The sequence below is a fragment of the Cydia fagiglandana genome, chromosome 4 (genome assembly GCF_963556715.1).
Source record: "Cydia fagiglandana chromosome 4, ilCydFagi1.1, whole genome shotgun sequence".
Lineage (NCBI taxonomy): Eukaryota > Metazoa > Arthropoda > Insecta > Lepidoptera > Tortricidae > Cydia > Cydia fagiglandana.
The window spans coordinates 12221196-12236794 of NC_085935.1; the positions used below are offsets into that span (position 1 = coordinate 12221196).

A 15599-nucleotide genomic window follows, 5' to 3' on the forward strand; every position below is an offset into this window, starting at 1 on the left:
TGTAAATTGTCAATGGCAAATGTCAATTTGGATACGTTCCGAAACTGCCTAATATTGTGAGACTATTGAAGAATTCTAAAATATAATACAGCAATTAGGCTAGATAGGTCTCTATAACTGAAAAGTTATTTATTTTTGCTCTCTTCTTATTAAACTACGCAACAAAAACTAGAATAAGACAATTCAATATGTGGGCAATAAAAAACAGTGCCGATGCCGTAATAAAAATGAAATCTAGTCACCCTAGAACCGGCTGTCAATGTCAAAAACAAAACAAGTTTCGACTTTCGTGTTTCGCAGGAAAGTTCACTTGAACCACTACCAACAAGTTCACATTCACTTTATCCTTCGAATACATTCTACTCGATCTACAGACTGCCACATCATACGATTTCTGAGTGAGTTATATTAAGTTCAAATAAACAGCCGTCCGATATACTCGTACCCAATAACTGTGAGTCTTAAAATAGAGCGCCTATTGGAAGACACTAATTGACCGGAACATTTAATCAATTCTCCCCTTAATGTGAAACATATCTACACCAATTTGCCATTGCCATTATGACATTGTATCAATAGAAATAAATAAACAATCTTATTATTATTATCAATATTATCATAGCTAAGACTTACAATCTAAAGATAAACTTTTCTCTTTATCATTAGAGCACAGTTTAAAGTCCACTCTTAAAACATGACAAGTGATTGGGATGTAGTTTAATAATATTACCTTATTCTTTATCTCTGCAGACCTGGCAATACAATGATCCGTGGAGTACATAAAGTTGTAAGTAGTTTTAAAAGTCTTTGCAGTGACCAACTTAATAGCAACTTTTTTTTTTATTGTTGACAAACTTATGTTTCAGTGTGGCCATAATGCCTTTATATTGGAGCCGTATATCAGCTCCCTTCAGCTGTCAACCCACTTGACTACTGCCAAGACTTACTCCACTGCCCAGAAGCTTCCCCGGCTACCCGTGCCAAAGCTGGATGATACTTTGAGTAAATATTTGAAGACTGCCAAACCACATTTAAACAATGAGGAGTATGATGTCACATGTAATCTTGCTAAAGACTTTGCTACTGGAGTTGGACAGGATTTACAGGTATTATTTATTTTACATAATTATTATAACTAGGCTTAAATGTTAGTTACCCAAAATGTTTTACTATTAAGGTGAAGGAGGCAGTTTAGACTGTGGGATAATTTAAACTTTTTACTAGTAAGTACCAAAATGTTTTTACTAGTAAGGTGCAGAAGGGTGTCTAAATTGCCCTAATTGTGTATTGGTATAACTATGTGTTTTTTTTCAGACTTTGCTAGAAAAAAGAGCACAGCAGCACACAAATTGGCTTGAGGAGTGGTGGCTTAACACAGCATATTTAGAGTACCGGGATCCAGTTGTGGTGTATTCTAGCCCTGGCCTGGTATTTCCGTTCCGGAAGTTCAACAGTCAGCTCGACCAGTTGCAGTATGCAGCAAAAACGTTGCTGGCTGCACTTGATTACAAATCCCTAATTGACAAGTGAGTTTAATACTTTATATTAAATTGCAGAATTTCCTTTAACAAGGTTTTCAAAACTGTTAACAAGGTTGATTGAGTAACAGAAAATCAAGTTGAGTTTTACGTAAAAGAATTGTTAAGTAAGAAATATGTGTAAAGTTACTGAAATTGCAACACACACTAACACCAAGTGTTCAGTGATCTATTGCAAAGAAGGAGTATTTCCTGTATTGCGACTTTTTTTCGGCATTTAAAGCAGGTGATTATTTTACTGTGCATATTTTTGACCATTTCTCATAGAAAAGGAATCTCTTATACCTGCAAATTTTCAGAAAATTCGCGTTTGTACGGGACAATGGTAGACAATTTCATGGAATGCTTCAGAAGCATTATTCAGTGCTGTCACTCATCCATATTAATTATTAATAATTTACAGTGACAAAATTCCAACTGAGATGATGGGCAAAAACCCATTGGACATGCAACAGTATAAGAAAATATTTGGAACATGTCGGATCCCCGGTCTAAAGAGAGATTCATTGTCATATAACACTACCAGCAAACATGTTACTATCATCCATAACAACCATGTAAGGAAATTGTGATATTCCTGGCTTATACATTCGGTCAACCCATAAAGAACTTATTTTTACATAATTTATTAAATTTTAGATCTTTCATGTTGATCTCTGGGGAGACGATGGTAAAGTTCTTAATGAAGATCAAATAGTGCAGCAGCTGCAGAAAGTAATAGAAATGTCCAAAGCTCCGTCGCCAGATGGAATTGGTATTCTCACTTCGGAAAACCGAAATGCTTGGGCTAAAGCTTATGACGTACTAATAAAAGGTACTAACTTATTAGTAAAATACATATATTATTTAACTTACTGGAATTCTTGTTACATAATTATCCACTAATAAAATTAAGTTTGTCATGTTTCTATGTAGTATTGTTCTAACATTTGTAGGTATTGTTAATATTGAGTTTTCTGTACTGTATTTTTGCTTAGTAAACTTAAATGTTAATTAACTGCATAATGTATTTCAGACAATCAAAACAAAGAATCATTGAAAGACGTGCAATCAAGTCTAGTGGTACTTTGTTTGGACAAGCCTGTGGGGCTGTGGAAAGCGGCCGATAAAAATGGCCGCCAAAATATTGCTGGCGCTCAGACTATCCACGGAGGAGGCGCGGGACTCAACGGCGGAAATCGGTGGTTCGATAAGACAGTGCAGGTATAGTTACATTACCGTAAAGTTATCCTCTAGACATCGTCATAATATTATCATGATTAATAATACAGTCAACTGAAAAATATGGATGTAGCCAACTTATTCAAAAATATGTCCCACAGTTCTTATTTCGCTAACATAAGAGCTATGGGACATATTTTTGAGATGATTTGTGCACCCATATTTTTACAGTTAACTGTACCAAGAGTCCCTATACTAATTTCTAGAATACAAATTCCACTCACTATTTGATTTATAAGTATCAGTGAACAAAGCAAGTAATCGTCTGTTTTATTTCACGAAAGCGATTTGGTCATACTTGTGGTAATGGGCTCGGCTCGTTTCGGATTCGGCAACAAGCCGTTCCGTATGTGCATAATAGCTGGTACTTACGACCTGTTAAAAGTATAAAATAAATAAATATTATAGGACATTTTTACACAAATTGACTAAGCCCCACTAAAATTATAAACTATTATTCTGTTCCAGTTTATAGTCGGTGCTGACGGCGTGACAGGGCTGACTTACGAGCACTCCCCAGCCGAGGGCCAGCCTATTGCTGTGCTAACAGACTTCCTCATCAATTTCATGTAAATTTCTCGTTAAATATTACAAATACACTCCTACCTTCTATATATTAGATATACTTCATTATCAATTATCTGATGACTGATATGATGATTCATGAAAGAAAGATTTCCAGTGCTGTAGGTATAAAGGCCTCCACCAAAGACCTTTACAACGATAGGCCGTGCGCTGCCCTCGTCTTACGTTCACTGTGATCTTTTTTCATTCTCTACCAGCGCACAACCTACAAAAGCTTCCAATTTGTGGCGAATAGCGCCGAGCGGAACGCAGTGGCTGTGTTAGTTGACTATATCTAACTCTAAGATTTTTTTACAAAAGATGATGTTCATAAATCATTTTAGATGCAAGGATTCAATTTTTAAGGAATGTTCTATAATAAGTAATTAAACTGTTACAGAGATCAGAATAAAGCTGCAGGTAGGCCTGCATCGACAAGCCCAAAACCCCCACAGCTGCTGAAGTTTAATGTGAACTCAGAGGTGGCTGGCATGATCAATACAGCAAAGAGCAGTTTAGACAAGTAAGTTTTCTGTTACACAGGTTTGTGTACGGTTGTGCCGATTGATTACCCACCGTTTTTATTTTCTGCCTAAGGTTTTTCTATATTGTATTTTTATTTTATGTCAAAATTATTAAATTGTCAATTGTTTGCATGTCGTGTCTTCGACTGAATACTGATACTTACATGTATAACCTTTTTTGTTGTCATCTTGTACCATACATATTCTGGCAAATAAAGAAATTATATTCTATTGAGATATGCTTTAGTTTAAAGTCAATACATCAAAACGCACACTTACTACAACACTTATTACTTTATACAATACTGTTTCATTTGTTTGCAGACTAGTAAACAATCTTGAGCTGAACTGCTTTACGTACGAAAAATATGGGAAGAACTTCATCAAGTCACAAAAACTAAGTCCAGACAGTTATCTGCAGATGGCGATGCAGTATGCATTTTACAGGTATGTCCCATCACATACAGTATCCCATGAGCCATGACATAAAGGAGGGGTAAAATAAAGGTGAAATATACCTATAGGTCATACTGAAAAATGTTCGCTTCAAGCTACAGTGTCAACCCTAAAATTTCGAAAAAAAATCTGCTGTTCCATAGAAAACATTGTAATGTGATTCGCCGAAATGTATGAGACCTCAGGTTTTGGTTTTTGCGTGTTCGGGGTTGGCCCCATAGTAAAAGTTGTTCAGTATGACCTGCTTATACAACCCTCTGAGTAACAAAATCACTATGTATAGCCTGCAGAGGCATACAGGTAAACAATGGTTGGCTGGTTAGGCGCAGTGCCATTGGCGAAGAGAGTTTAATGTTGGGTGTTGGTATGATACTGTCTTACAGACCAACGTACTGTCTACATACCTACCTACTTAAGTAATTGATTTAAGTAAGTAGATAGGCACTAAATAACGTGATTAAATTGGCAGATTGCACAAAACGCCCGGCGCGCACTACGAGTCCGCAGCGACGCGGATGTTCGCCGGCGGCCGCACCGAAACCATCCGCTCCTGCTCAATAGAGTCCGTCGAGTTCGCCAAGGCCATGCTCGACTCCAAGCGCTCACCTAAGGACAAGAAGGCGGCTATGCAGAGCGCTATTAACGCGCACAAGAACTATACAGTTATGGTAGGTATACCTACATGATGTGATCGATGAATCGCAGTGATTTGAGTGTAAATTTCGCAATGCGAAATTAAATATTACGCATTACGAAGTTCGCGAAAGATAAGATAGATAGGTTGCAACATAACCCAAGGAGCAAAAATAAAAAAAGCAAAGTACGAAATAAGGAAAATGATATTAAATGCAGTACCAGTTTATTAAAACGATACTTTGAAGGTACCTAACTTGCACGCCTTGCTGTTGCCGCGACTCGCTGTGACTATTTATCAATAGCCTATTTTGTGTCCCACTGATGGGCAAAGGCCTTCTCTTTCTTTCGTCACTCGTCACGGTTTGGTGCATGTTCCCGCCACTCGCTCCAAAAAGCGTCAAGGTCATCCTGCCATCTCCTTTTTGGTCTGCCTCTGCCCCGGCTAATCTGCGGTGTCCATTCAGTAGCCAATTTGGGCCCACCGATCCGGGTGCATACGGCAGATGTGCCCCACCCAATCCCACTTAAGCTTAGCGGCCTTAACACTCACACCAGGCGTGGCTCAGTCCGCGATTTCATCGCTTTGCAACAGGTAGCTACAAGTACATCCGTTCCACACCAATTTTGATGGCTAGCTATAAGCCGCGCGTGGCGCTGTCGCCACCTAGCGGCCATATCTGTCCTGATCGTAACAGACGCGTTTTGTTAGAGAGTGAGTCTTCTGTACCTAGTTCTATTATTTATTCTGTGCCCACACGCTGTGCCTATGTAATTATTAATTAAATGCTTTGTTTTAGGCTCTTCAAGGGCTCGGCGTAGACCGCCACCTTCTCGGGTTGAAGTTGATCGCACTGGAGAACGGCATCGATATACACAAGCTGTACTCCGACCCGGGATACGTAAGGAGTGCCCACATGCGACTATCTACCAGTCAGGTAGGTAACTTGTACTTTACTGATAAAAGTATTCAATAGGTTATTTGACTACTCTGGCTGCGTAGCCAAGATGCCGATCGCTTACGCTCCGTAGCGATCGAAACGCAACTGTCACTGTCGCACTAATATGGAAGTGTGATAGAGAGACATAATGGTTTTCGTTGTCGAAGCGATAGCGATTGTGACCTTGGCTAGGCCGCCAGTTTCTTTTTTCGAACTGTCAAAACATTTTTGCTACTATGGAATTTATATGAAACACTAGCATGTGACGTCACAATCAAATTACCTACTCTTTATCGTTTTATACGGGTTTAAAAATAGGAATTGTGTCTAAATATAATTGTTGTCTACGTTTTTTAGGGTTCCGTAGCTCAAAACGAAAAAACGGAACCCTTATAGGATCACTCGTGCGTCTGTCTGTCCGTCCGTCTGTCACAGCCAATTTGCTCCGAAACTACTGGACCAATTAAGTTGAAATTTGGTACACATATGTAAGTCTGTGACCCAAAGACGAATATGTAACGTGAACAAATGAATTTTAAACACAAGGGCTACTTTTGGGGGTAAAAGTTAAAATTTAAAACAAAGTTTTGCACACTATATCGTGTTACATATCAAACGAAAGAGCTCATTGTGAGAATCTCAAATATATTTTTTTATAAATTTACGATAAAAATTTTAGAAGTTATTCAAGAAAATAGACAAAAAATTACCATTCCCCCCCCCTCTATCTCCGAAACTACAGGGTCTAAAAGTCTGAAAAAAATACACAAAATAATCCGTTACCTAAAGATGACAGGAAAACCTATTAGAAATCTACAGTCAAGCGTGAGTCGGATTTAAGAACAAAAATGTGGTTTAGGTTTTTTAGGGACACAGCCGCAATGGTTTAAGTGAAACGTGATGTAGACAGCTATTGCGAAGGCCCTAGGCCGATATCCGCATAAGGCCGAAGGTCCGAAGCGTCCCGAAGAGGCGTGCCATTCCGATTCACGCTTGAAGCTAACTTCAAGCGTGAGTCGGAATGGCGACAAAAAATGCGACTATAGTTAGACCGTAAAAAGTCTGCAGCTATTTTGATAGTGCAAGTGTCATATTAGACGTATTAATAACACTTACACTGCGTGGGCTATCAAATCCGCTGCAGGCTTTTATTGGTGTGACTATAGGCTGTATCTGGCACACAGCCGCATTGGTACAAATGTAGTATAGTTACTGATTGATTAGGTTACTATTGTTACGTGTTTTAAAAAGCACTATACAGTCAGGGTGGCCAAAAAATTTACTAAGTGTATTCCCGTTGCCAACGTGCAACCCCGAAATTGCGAGGAAAAATTTGGCTGGTCCATTTTCTATGGGAGGATACATTTTTTTTCGCGATTTCGGGGTTGGTCCCATACTAAAAGTTGTAAAGCTCAGTATAATCTGAAAACCTCCCGGCTACGGTAATGCACTTATTTTTTGGCCACCCTGTAGGTATTATCTCTCTTCGGCCTTCGGTTTTAAAACCCTTGCTTAAGTTGTAGGAAGCGCGACCCGTTGGACGCTCCGAGCTATCAGCCCTAAGCGGAGCTCGGTCTTCAGTCTTCGCATTTGGACACTTGTACTACTGTTCGGCGTTTAATCTTCCTATCTAAGCTACTTTGCATAGTTGCAGAGATATAAGCCACCACGCCAGAAAACTTCATGTTACATCTGGTTTTTGACTGACCCATTCGGGTTTTTCAAGACGTTTCACTCATGTCACGTTTCATGTACAAAAAAAAATTGTTGAAAATTGTGTGATGTACGGAACCCTTGAAACGCGAGTCCGAACTCGCACTTGACCAGTTTTTTATTAATCTTCTGGTGCTTTATTTCATGCATAGTCAAAAATAATTTATTTTCAATAAAATACCCAAATAGTCAAATACCCTATAAGGGTGCTATTCCATCTCTCCAATATCTGTCCAATGTGTATTGTGTCTCACATGCTTAGAGAGTGAGACGCAATGACATGGGACAAAGAAATTGGACAGGTGGATTTTAAAGCCAGTAGCGCTAACCGAGAAAAGTAGGTTCTGTTATTCAAGCCTTGATGAACACTTCAGGTGGCATGTAAATGCGACGGGTTCATGTGCTACGGCCCTCTAGTCAGCAACGGCTACGCGACGTGCTACAACCCGCGCGACAACGACGTCAACTTCGCCACGTCGGCCTTCAACGACAACCCGGAGACCAGCTGCGCCAAGTACAGGGGCGCATTGGAACAGTCCCTCCAAGATATGCACGACGTGCTCCTGCTTACCACACAGGCTAAACTGTAAAAGTTTAGTTGCATATCGTCAGGTGACAAGCAAAAGTCACTCATTACTAAAAAAAAATTGAACAAAAATCGACCTTCTTTTAGTACTAATATGGTTTACTATGGCTATGAACTTGTGGTGGCACTTAGTGACTTTCGGTTGTCACCCGACGATATTCTTTCTGAAAATCTTGAGCGCAATTTATAAAGCTGCCAGTTACAATTTTACAAATATAATGTGGCAACACTGATCAAAGCGCCGATCGGTCAGGGTGTTTTCTTTTTATCTGTCCTATATCTTGGACCAATGTCATTGCGTCTCACTAACTCATTAAGAAAATGTGAGACAAAATACACATTGGACAAAGAAATTATTGGACTAGTGGAATACCACCATCACGCGTGTGTCAAACGTAGCTGTATGAAATGGGGTCTAGAATTCTAGATTTGTTAAGTTTGGTAGAAGTACTTGAAAAAAAACTTGTGAATGTCTTTACACATTTTATATAATAATACTGTGATCTTTTCCATTAGGAATGCAATACATATGTAATTTTGATACTGGTGTATTCTCTATCCTGATTGGTATTTGGTAATTGATAAACACATTTTTAAAATATGTTATGGAAGTTTTACACAACTGCTAATTTTAAGTATAAATGGAATATTATACTGCCATCAGTGCCTATTTTATTATACTTAAGGTGCCAGGTAAGGTATTATTTTACAATTAAGTATTAACCAATAGTAAGTTTATTGTTATTATCTTGTAATATATGTTTCTTTATGTTAATCTCTTACATTTTTAAATTATATATATACATTTTTTAAGCATGTTTTTTTTTGTAATCTACTCGTAGGTTATTACGCAATTTATAAAAGATACTCATGGACAAATTTAGCGGAACTCAATTTTTTTTAAATATATTATTACTATTAATAAAATAAATCCCATAATGATGATTACATGCTTGGCCAGCCACGCAAAATCTCTTTCATATTGCCCTTAGTGCTTACGTAGCGCGTAGTGCCATGGACTAATCTAGTAGATGGTAGGTAGTGCATAGTTAATTTCCATCGTAAGACCCCTTTACCTGCCTACTTCATAGAATAAATGGTATTTTCACGGAAACGTACGAACATGTCTTGCTATGTCAGTCAGTAACCGAGTATAGTTTCGGTACAAAAAGTAGGTACTGAAGTTCACTGAAGTAGCATGAACTTTCAGTTCTTTCGTGGATGTTTCAGCAGGAGCTTGATCGTGGAGGGTAAAACCGGTCAGCGTCATTCATGCTCAGCCTTTTTTAAAAGCGCGGAAGATTGAGAACCACAGTACTTTATAAATAGATGACCCACCGATCCGCAAATATAGAAATTTAGTTATTTGCCTTTCTATCAATCTTACATATTCGAATAGAGAGATTTGGATCTTATATCTATTCTATGAGATAGAGAAGCAGACAAACCAACTACTAAGAAGATCATCATCATCATTATTATCATTAACACAGAATAAATAATAGTACTAGGTACAGAAGACTCACTCTAACAAAACGCGTCTGTTACGATCAGCACAGATATGGCCGCTAGCCAAAATTGGGGTAGGAACGGATGTACTTTTTAGCTACCTGTAGCAAAGCGACGAAATCGCGGAGTTATAGATTTATAATACGTATGAGACGAACGAACGAAAAATTAGGGCCTCTACAAACCTCTCAATAATTGCATTGCATGCGACGGATATATTATAGTCTGTCAAGTAATTTTCGTCACTAGAAAAAAAGGTAAGTATATTAAAAAATGTAGGTGCAAAGGGTTATCTCCTAGTGAGTATTATATTCTTTGGTTATCGCCCTATAGAAAATTAGAATGTCGCGCCTTTTTCTACGGACAATGTTGTTCGACAGGCTATATTGACATGTATAAAAAAACAGTTGGAATTGTTATTTCTGAACGCTCCTTTAATTACGCTTCGCTGTCGCTGAGTGACACTGACAGTGACAGAAGTCACTAGAGTAAATCAGTGCTTATGGTTGTTACTTTGTTATTGTTTTAATTTAAAATATTGGAAATCTGAGGGCAATCTTAAAAGGATTCCACATTTAGGTCTGCTTGCAATTGTAGGTTATATTGCATTTTAGCTAATGTAGGGATAGCCATTTGATTATCCGTAACATGAATCACAGACCTTAAGATGCACGTTTTATTTTAGTTGTTTTTAAATATAAATATTGTTTTCAGGTATAATAATGACTGTTAACAACACCATAGCACATCAACGGCTCATACTCAGTGGAGATCGGGAAAGGTAAAACGACGAAATTGTTAAAAACTGACTTAACACGTAGGTAGTCTGTGTGAAGAGCTTACAAATAATTCATTTCTTTTTAGATTCAAGGAGCTATTAAGACGAAGATTAATTGAATGTGGATGGCGTGATCAAGTGAGGATGCTGTGTCGAGACATGGTTAAGGAGAATGAGGGTAGTAATGTAACATTTGACATGTTGGTCAACAGAGTGACACCACGAGCTAGAGCGCTAGTGCCAGACACAGTTAAGAAGGAACTACTTCAGAAAATTAAGACACATCTTCTTACACAAAAGGACCAATAAATGATTAATAAGTAGAATCTTGATTATCCAAACTAATTGGAACTGAAACTATTATAGTTCGGATAATTGAAATGCAGGCATTTTGGGACAGGATCAAACAAACAGAACACTGTTTTACTTAAACAGGAGGCCTAGCCAAGGTGAAAATAACTAATAGAAAATGCCCATAATAACTCAAAAATTTAAAAATGTATGGAAATAGTCATGAGACTTTTTATAGCATTCTGATAAGGTTTACTCGGGTAATTCGGAATGTCGAAAACTGTCGGATAATTCCGAATAGAGACTTTTATTATGATGTAATTTAGGGTGATTTTCATCTGAATTTCGGAATTGTCCGACATTAGGTATTACCCGAATACACCTTACATTGTTACTTTTTTACATTATGTTGGCTTCCTAACCAATATGTACTTATTACACCTCAGTACAGTATATTAAAATATGTCAACCAAATTAATATTAAAATATAAACCCCTGAAAAAAGTTTGTATAATTTAGAGAGATAAACATAGTCAGAGTTTAAGTAATTGAGGTTCTACTGTAGTACTGTAGATCAAATTGTATTGTCACATTGAAGTATTGCAGTGCACCACCTATATATAAGAAAAAACTGAATAAAACTCGTTCTACAACCAACAGTATATTTTATTAATAAACATTTATACCTTGAGATTAAACAAAAATATACATATAATATTGCTTACACATAATACTGCTATTAGATTCATATATGTCATGAAAGTATTGCTGTTCACAATTGCTGTCATGGACTTGTGCAATGCCATTGCTAAAACTGCAATATGACAACACTAAATAAATACACAAGGCTGTACATAAATTGAGTTTACATTGCACATTAAAACAAACATTGTAACATGGCAGTTGAGAACCCTGACTTGTAAATGTGGCATGTGCATAGGTGCTGATAGGGATGAGTGGCTGATGGTTTTTAGGGTGTAAGTAAAAGAAATTAGGAATCTATCACACTAGCCATTTGCGAGCGAGTAGAAAGCGAGGCGAGCGTGAAACGATTTCATACTGGGATTCTTAGTAAATATGTTGCGCGCTCGCGGCGAATATGTTGCGCGCTCGCGGCGAATATGTTGCGCGCTCGCGGCGAACACGTCGCGCGCTCGCCTCGCCTTCAACTCGCTCGCAAATCGCTAGTGTGATAGGACCCTTTAATACATGTGTTCATCAACTACATCACATTCTGTATGAATCTACATACTTACATATGTCTTAATTACACTTTTAATATTTACTTGCTAACTCCATAGGTTTCATTTAGTTTATTACAATCGTAACTGTACTTTTGCCAATTCATACAAATGCAAATTTAAAATTATAACATGTTTAGTATTTACAAACACAAACAGTATGTTTTTTAAACTAAATAACTCATCCCACCTATGCATCTCATTTCTATGCCTTTCATTATGCACCACCACAATAATATTTACAACTTACAATTTCAACTGTAGAAATGTAGACATAAAATATACATACTTACTCATAATATAAATATGTATTAGTACAGCCAAACAATACTCACTGAGCGATATTAGTATGTACATTAATATGGTACAGGTTACATAAAAAATATATTTGAGCAAGTAAATTATTATGCATCTTATAGTTTGTGAATAATTTTGTCACACAGAGAACAGAGATACAACTCTCGTTTCCATTCGGCCATTATTCAACAAGTTTTGTCCACTTCATTAAGGTGCAAGAAAATACTTCCAAGAAAATGCCTTTATATTCATACAAGAAAATATTTTGTGGATTGATTATATTGCAAATTACCCGTGTGTTCATGATTATGTGGTGAACAGCACTCATTGAAAACTACCATATTAATTAACAAAACTGATTCATTTTGAAAGAGTATTTATGACCCTATATCGTAGATAATTTTTAAGAAAAAAAAAACCGACTTCCATGGGGGCCGATGAAAGATTATTGTAGATGGTACACTATGTAGAAAAGGAGGTAAAACCACCCACTTTTCTACTAGCATTTCGCTTCTGTATAATGGCTCCTCTACGACCTCTACAGGATGGGCCAACGCCGGCCACTCCAAGGGACGCAGCCATGCGGTAGAATGAGATAGCAATATCACTTGCTCCCTCTAACGCATAAATGCGTCCCTTGGAGTGGCCGGCGTTGGCCCATCGTGAAGAGGAGCCATGAGGGTCGTAGTTCTAGCCTAACCTAACCCACTCCTCAGATAGCAGTTCGGTTCTGTGCGGATCGCAGTTCGAACCTAATCAAACCCACTTTTCAAGTAGCATTTCGTTTCTGTAAGGCTCGCAGTTCTAACCTAACCTAATCCTTGTTCGGTTCTGTGAGGATCGCAGTTCAAACCTAACCTAACCCACTTAATGGCGCATGCCGTGCGGTGTACGGGGGTTTAAGCGGGAGGGGCTAGTAAGATTGGCATCATCGTACTTTATACCTACATTAATTTTATGATAGGTAATCATAGTTGTTTATTTAGTTAAGGTATCATAGTGGTTTTCTGGGTCAAGGTCCGGGTCCGAGTCCGGGTACGAGTCCGGGTACGAGTCCGGGTCCGTGTCCGGGTCCGAGACCGGGTCCGAGTCCGGGCCCGGTTCCGAGTCCGGGTCCGAATCCGGATCCGAGTCCGGGTCCGAATCCGGATCCGAGTCCGGGTCCGAACCGGATCCGGGTATGAGTCCGAGTCCGGGTCCCAGTCCAAGTCAAAATCGAAATTCGTAATCACCAAACGTGTACCATGCGTCATTGAAGAGTTATGTTCTGGTCATCATCAGCAGTTCCACTTCATCAAATGCGACAGTTTTTAATGTAAATGCTTGATTTTATGATGAAAATACAAAAAAATCTATACGTATGCCTTTAATATTTGAGGAGTTCCCTCGATTCCTTATGGATCCCATCATCAGAACTCGAGCTTGACAAAAATGTGGCTTAAAAACTTAACTTGCTTAACGAACATAACGAAAAGGAAAAATCGCCAAACGTGAACTATGCGTCGTTTAAGAGTTCTGTTCTGATCATCATCAGCAGTTCCACTTCATCAAATGCAACAGTTTTTAATGAAAATGCTTGATTTTTTTATGTAAATACAAAAATCTCTATACGCATGCCTTTAAGATTTGAGGAGTTCCCTTGATTTCTCATGGATCCCATCATCAGAACTCGGGCTTGACAAAAATGTGGCTTAAAAACTTAACTTGCTTAACAAACATAACGAAGAGGACAAATCGCCAACCGTGAACTATGCGTCGTTAAAGAGTTCCGTTCTGATCATCATCAGCAGTTCCACTTCACCAAATGTCACTTTCTTGGGTGTATATGCTTGATTTGTTGATAAAAACCCAAAAATCACTATATGTATGCCTTTAAGATTTGAGGAGTTCCCTCGATTCCTCATGGATCCCATCATCAGAACTGGGTTTTGACAAAAACGGGACCAATCTGTATGCATATACATTCAATCAAAAAAAGAATTTTCAAAATCGATCTAGTAATGACGGAGATATGGAGTAACAAACATAAAAAAAAAATATAAAAAAAATAAAAAAAAACATACAACCGAATTGATAACCTCCTTCTTTGAGATTTGGAAGTCGGTTAAAAATAAAGAATCTTTATAGGTGCAGAAGTTTTAAAGTCAAGGTAATGAAAAAGATTTCCTTTGATTTCATTTTCTACTCACAAAAAGGAGAAATTAATAAATATTATTTTAAATAACAAACTCAAAAAAATATTAACATATGTTGGGTGCATCACACGTGTTAGGTACCTGTACCTACAGTCAACTGTAAAAATATGGGTGTAGCCAACTTATTCAAAAATATGTCCCATAGTTCTTAATTCGCTCACATAAGAGCTATGGGAAATATTTTTGAGATGATTTGTGCACCCATATTTTTACACTTGACTGTACATAAGAATTAGTATTTCAGCAAAAATTAATCACACCTTCAAAAACACAATTTATTAACTCTGGAAATGAGAGCCAGTAGAGCAGATTAATTAATGGAAATTATTGTTTTGTAAAATAAATGCAATTAGAAATGTTAACAATTGTTACTATATTTAATTGAAATAATGAGCACTCTTTCCTATGTAAAATCCTTAAAGCTCTTAGATACCTGATCAAGATACATATAAAAAAAAAATTAAATATATAAGAAAAGGTATGTACACATAATTTAAATGGAATGTAATTTGGACTTTTACCCCTGACCAGGATAGATTATTAAAAACTTAATAAAATAGCTATAACAGTATCAGTACTCTCTTAGATAATAAACAATTTATTAATTCTTAAAATTATATCTTTACTTAACACATTTTACCTACTCATCATTTAATTGATCAATTCATTTATACAATACTGATTATTACAAATGAGCAATATGGACAATGGGAGATTCCAAACCTCGGCGACTATTATTAATTTATTTAGCAAACATTCTTTAATACCAGTCCTGTCAGTTCTTCATAACAATCCGAAACATTTTTTATTGAGCAGCCATATATGGTTGGCACTATATATAGTTAACCTCTAGCCGCCCCGCCCATAAACCTTGCCAAGCAAAATGGAATTTTATTTTGTCAACACAAAGTTCAAATTAGAATGAAACAGGAGACCTTTTTATAGGTCTCTGGACGGCTAGAGGGTATTACAAATGTATTACTTGAAAGTAACAAAATAATTTGTTTTAGTATTACCTAATAGAGTTAAAAAAAGTGAATACACAAAATAAAAATTAACGGTTACAATATAATTTAGTGCCCAGTGGAACAAACGTTTAAGCACAAACGATC

General features: G+C 37.3%; 2 protein-coding genes across 3 annotated transcripts; both read left to right on the forward strand.

Annotated features, from left to right (window-relative positions):
- Window positions 1-266: 266 nt before the first annotated feature.
- On the forward strand, window positions 267-8987 carry LOC134663745 (carnitine O-acetyltransferase). Its single transcript, XM_063520220.1, has 13 exons — window positions 267-398; window positions 751-787; window positions 867-1106; window positions 1315-1526; window positions 1942-2095; window positions 2178-2352; window positions 2554-2741; window positions 3228-3328; window positions 3724-3846; window positions 4172-4294; window positions 4773-4971; window positions 5737-5874; window positions 7965-8987. Exons 2-13 carry the CDS (start codon window positions 764-766, stop codon window positions 8178-8180), a joined length of 1893 nt encoding a protein of 630 aa, XP_063376290.1. The 5' UTR covers window positions 267-398; window positions 751-763; the 3' UTR covers window positions 8181-8987.
- Window positions 8988-10165: 1178 nt separating this feature from the next.
- Window positions 10166-10897, forward strand: LOC134663812 (enhancer of yellow 2 transcription factor-like). 2 transcript variants are annotated; one of them, XM_063520321.1, is made up of 3 exons: window positions 10166-10278; window positions 10400-10466; window positions 10550-10897. In XM_063520321.1, exons 2-3 carry the CDS (start codon window positions 10408-10410, stop codon window positions 10770-10772), a joined length of 282 nt encoding a protein of 93 aa, XP_063376391.1. In that variant the 5' UTR covers window positions 10166-10278; window positions 10400-10407; the 3' UTR covers window positions 10773-10897. The 2 variants fall into 2 exon arrangements, with proteins under 2 accessions (XP_063376391.1, XP_063376392.1); XM_063520322.1 differs by having other exon boundaries at window positions 10201-10264.
- The last annotated feature ends 4702 nt before the right edge of the window (window positions 10898-15599 follow it).

Coding starts and splice junctions, on each gene's coding strand:
- LOC134663745 (XM_063520220.1), top strand. CDS start 764: ATGATCCGTGGAGTACATAAAGTT. Junction 2,742..3,227: donor GGTTCGATAAGACAGTGCAG/GTATAGTTACAT, acceptor ATTCTGTTCCAG/TTTATAGTCGGTGCTGACGG. Junction 4,295..4,772: donor ATGCAGTATGCATTTTACAG/GTATGTCCCATC, acceptor TTAAATTGGCAG/ATTGCACAAAACGCCCGGCG.
- LOC134663812 (XM_063520321.1), top strand. CDS start 10,408: ATGACTGTTAACAACACCATAGCACATCAACGGCTCATACTCAGTGGA. Junction 10,467..10,549: donor CTCAGTGGAGATCGGGAAAG/GTAAAACGACGA, acceptor ATTTCTTTTTAG/ATTCAAGGAGCTATTAAGAC.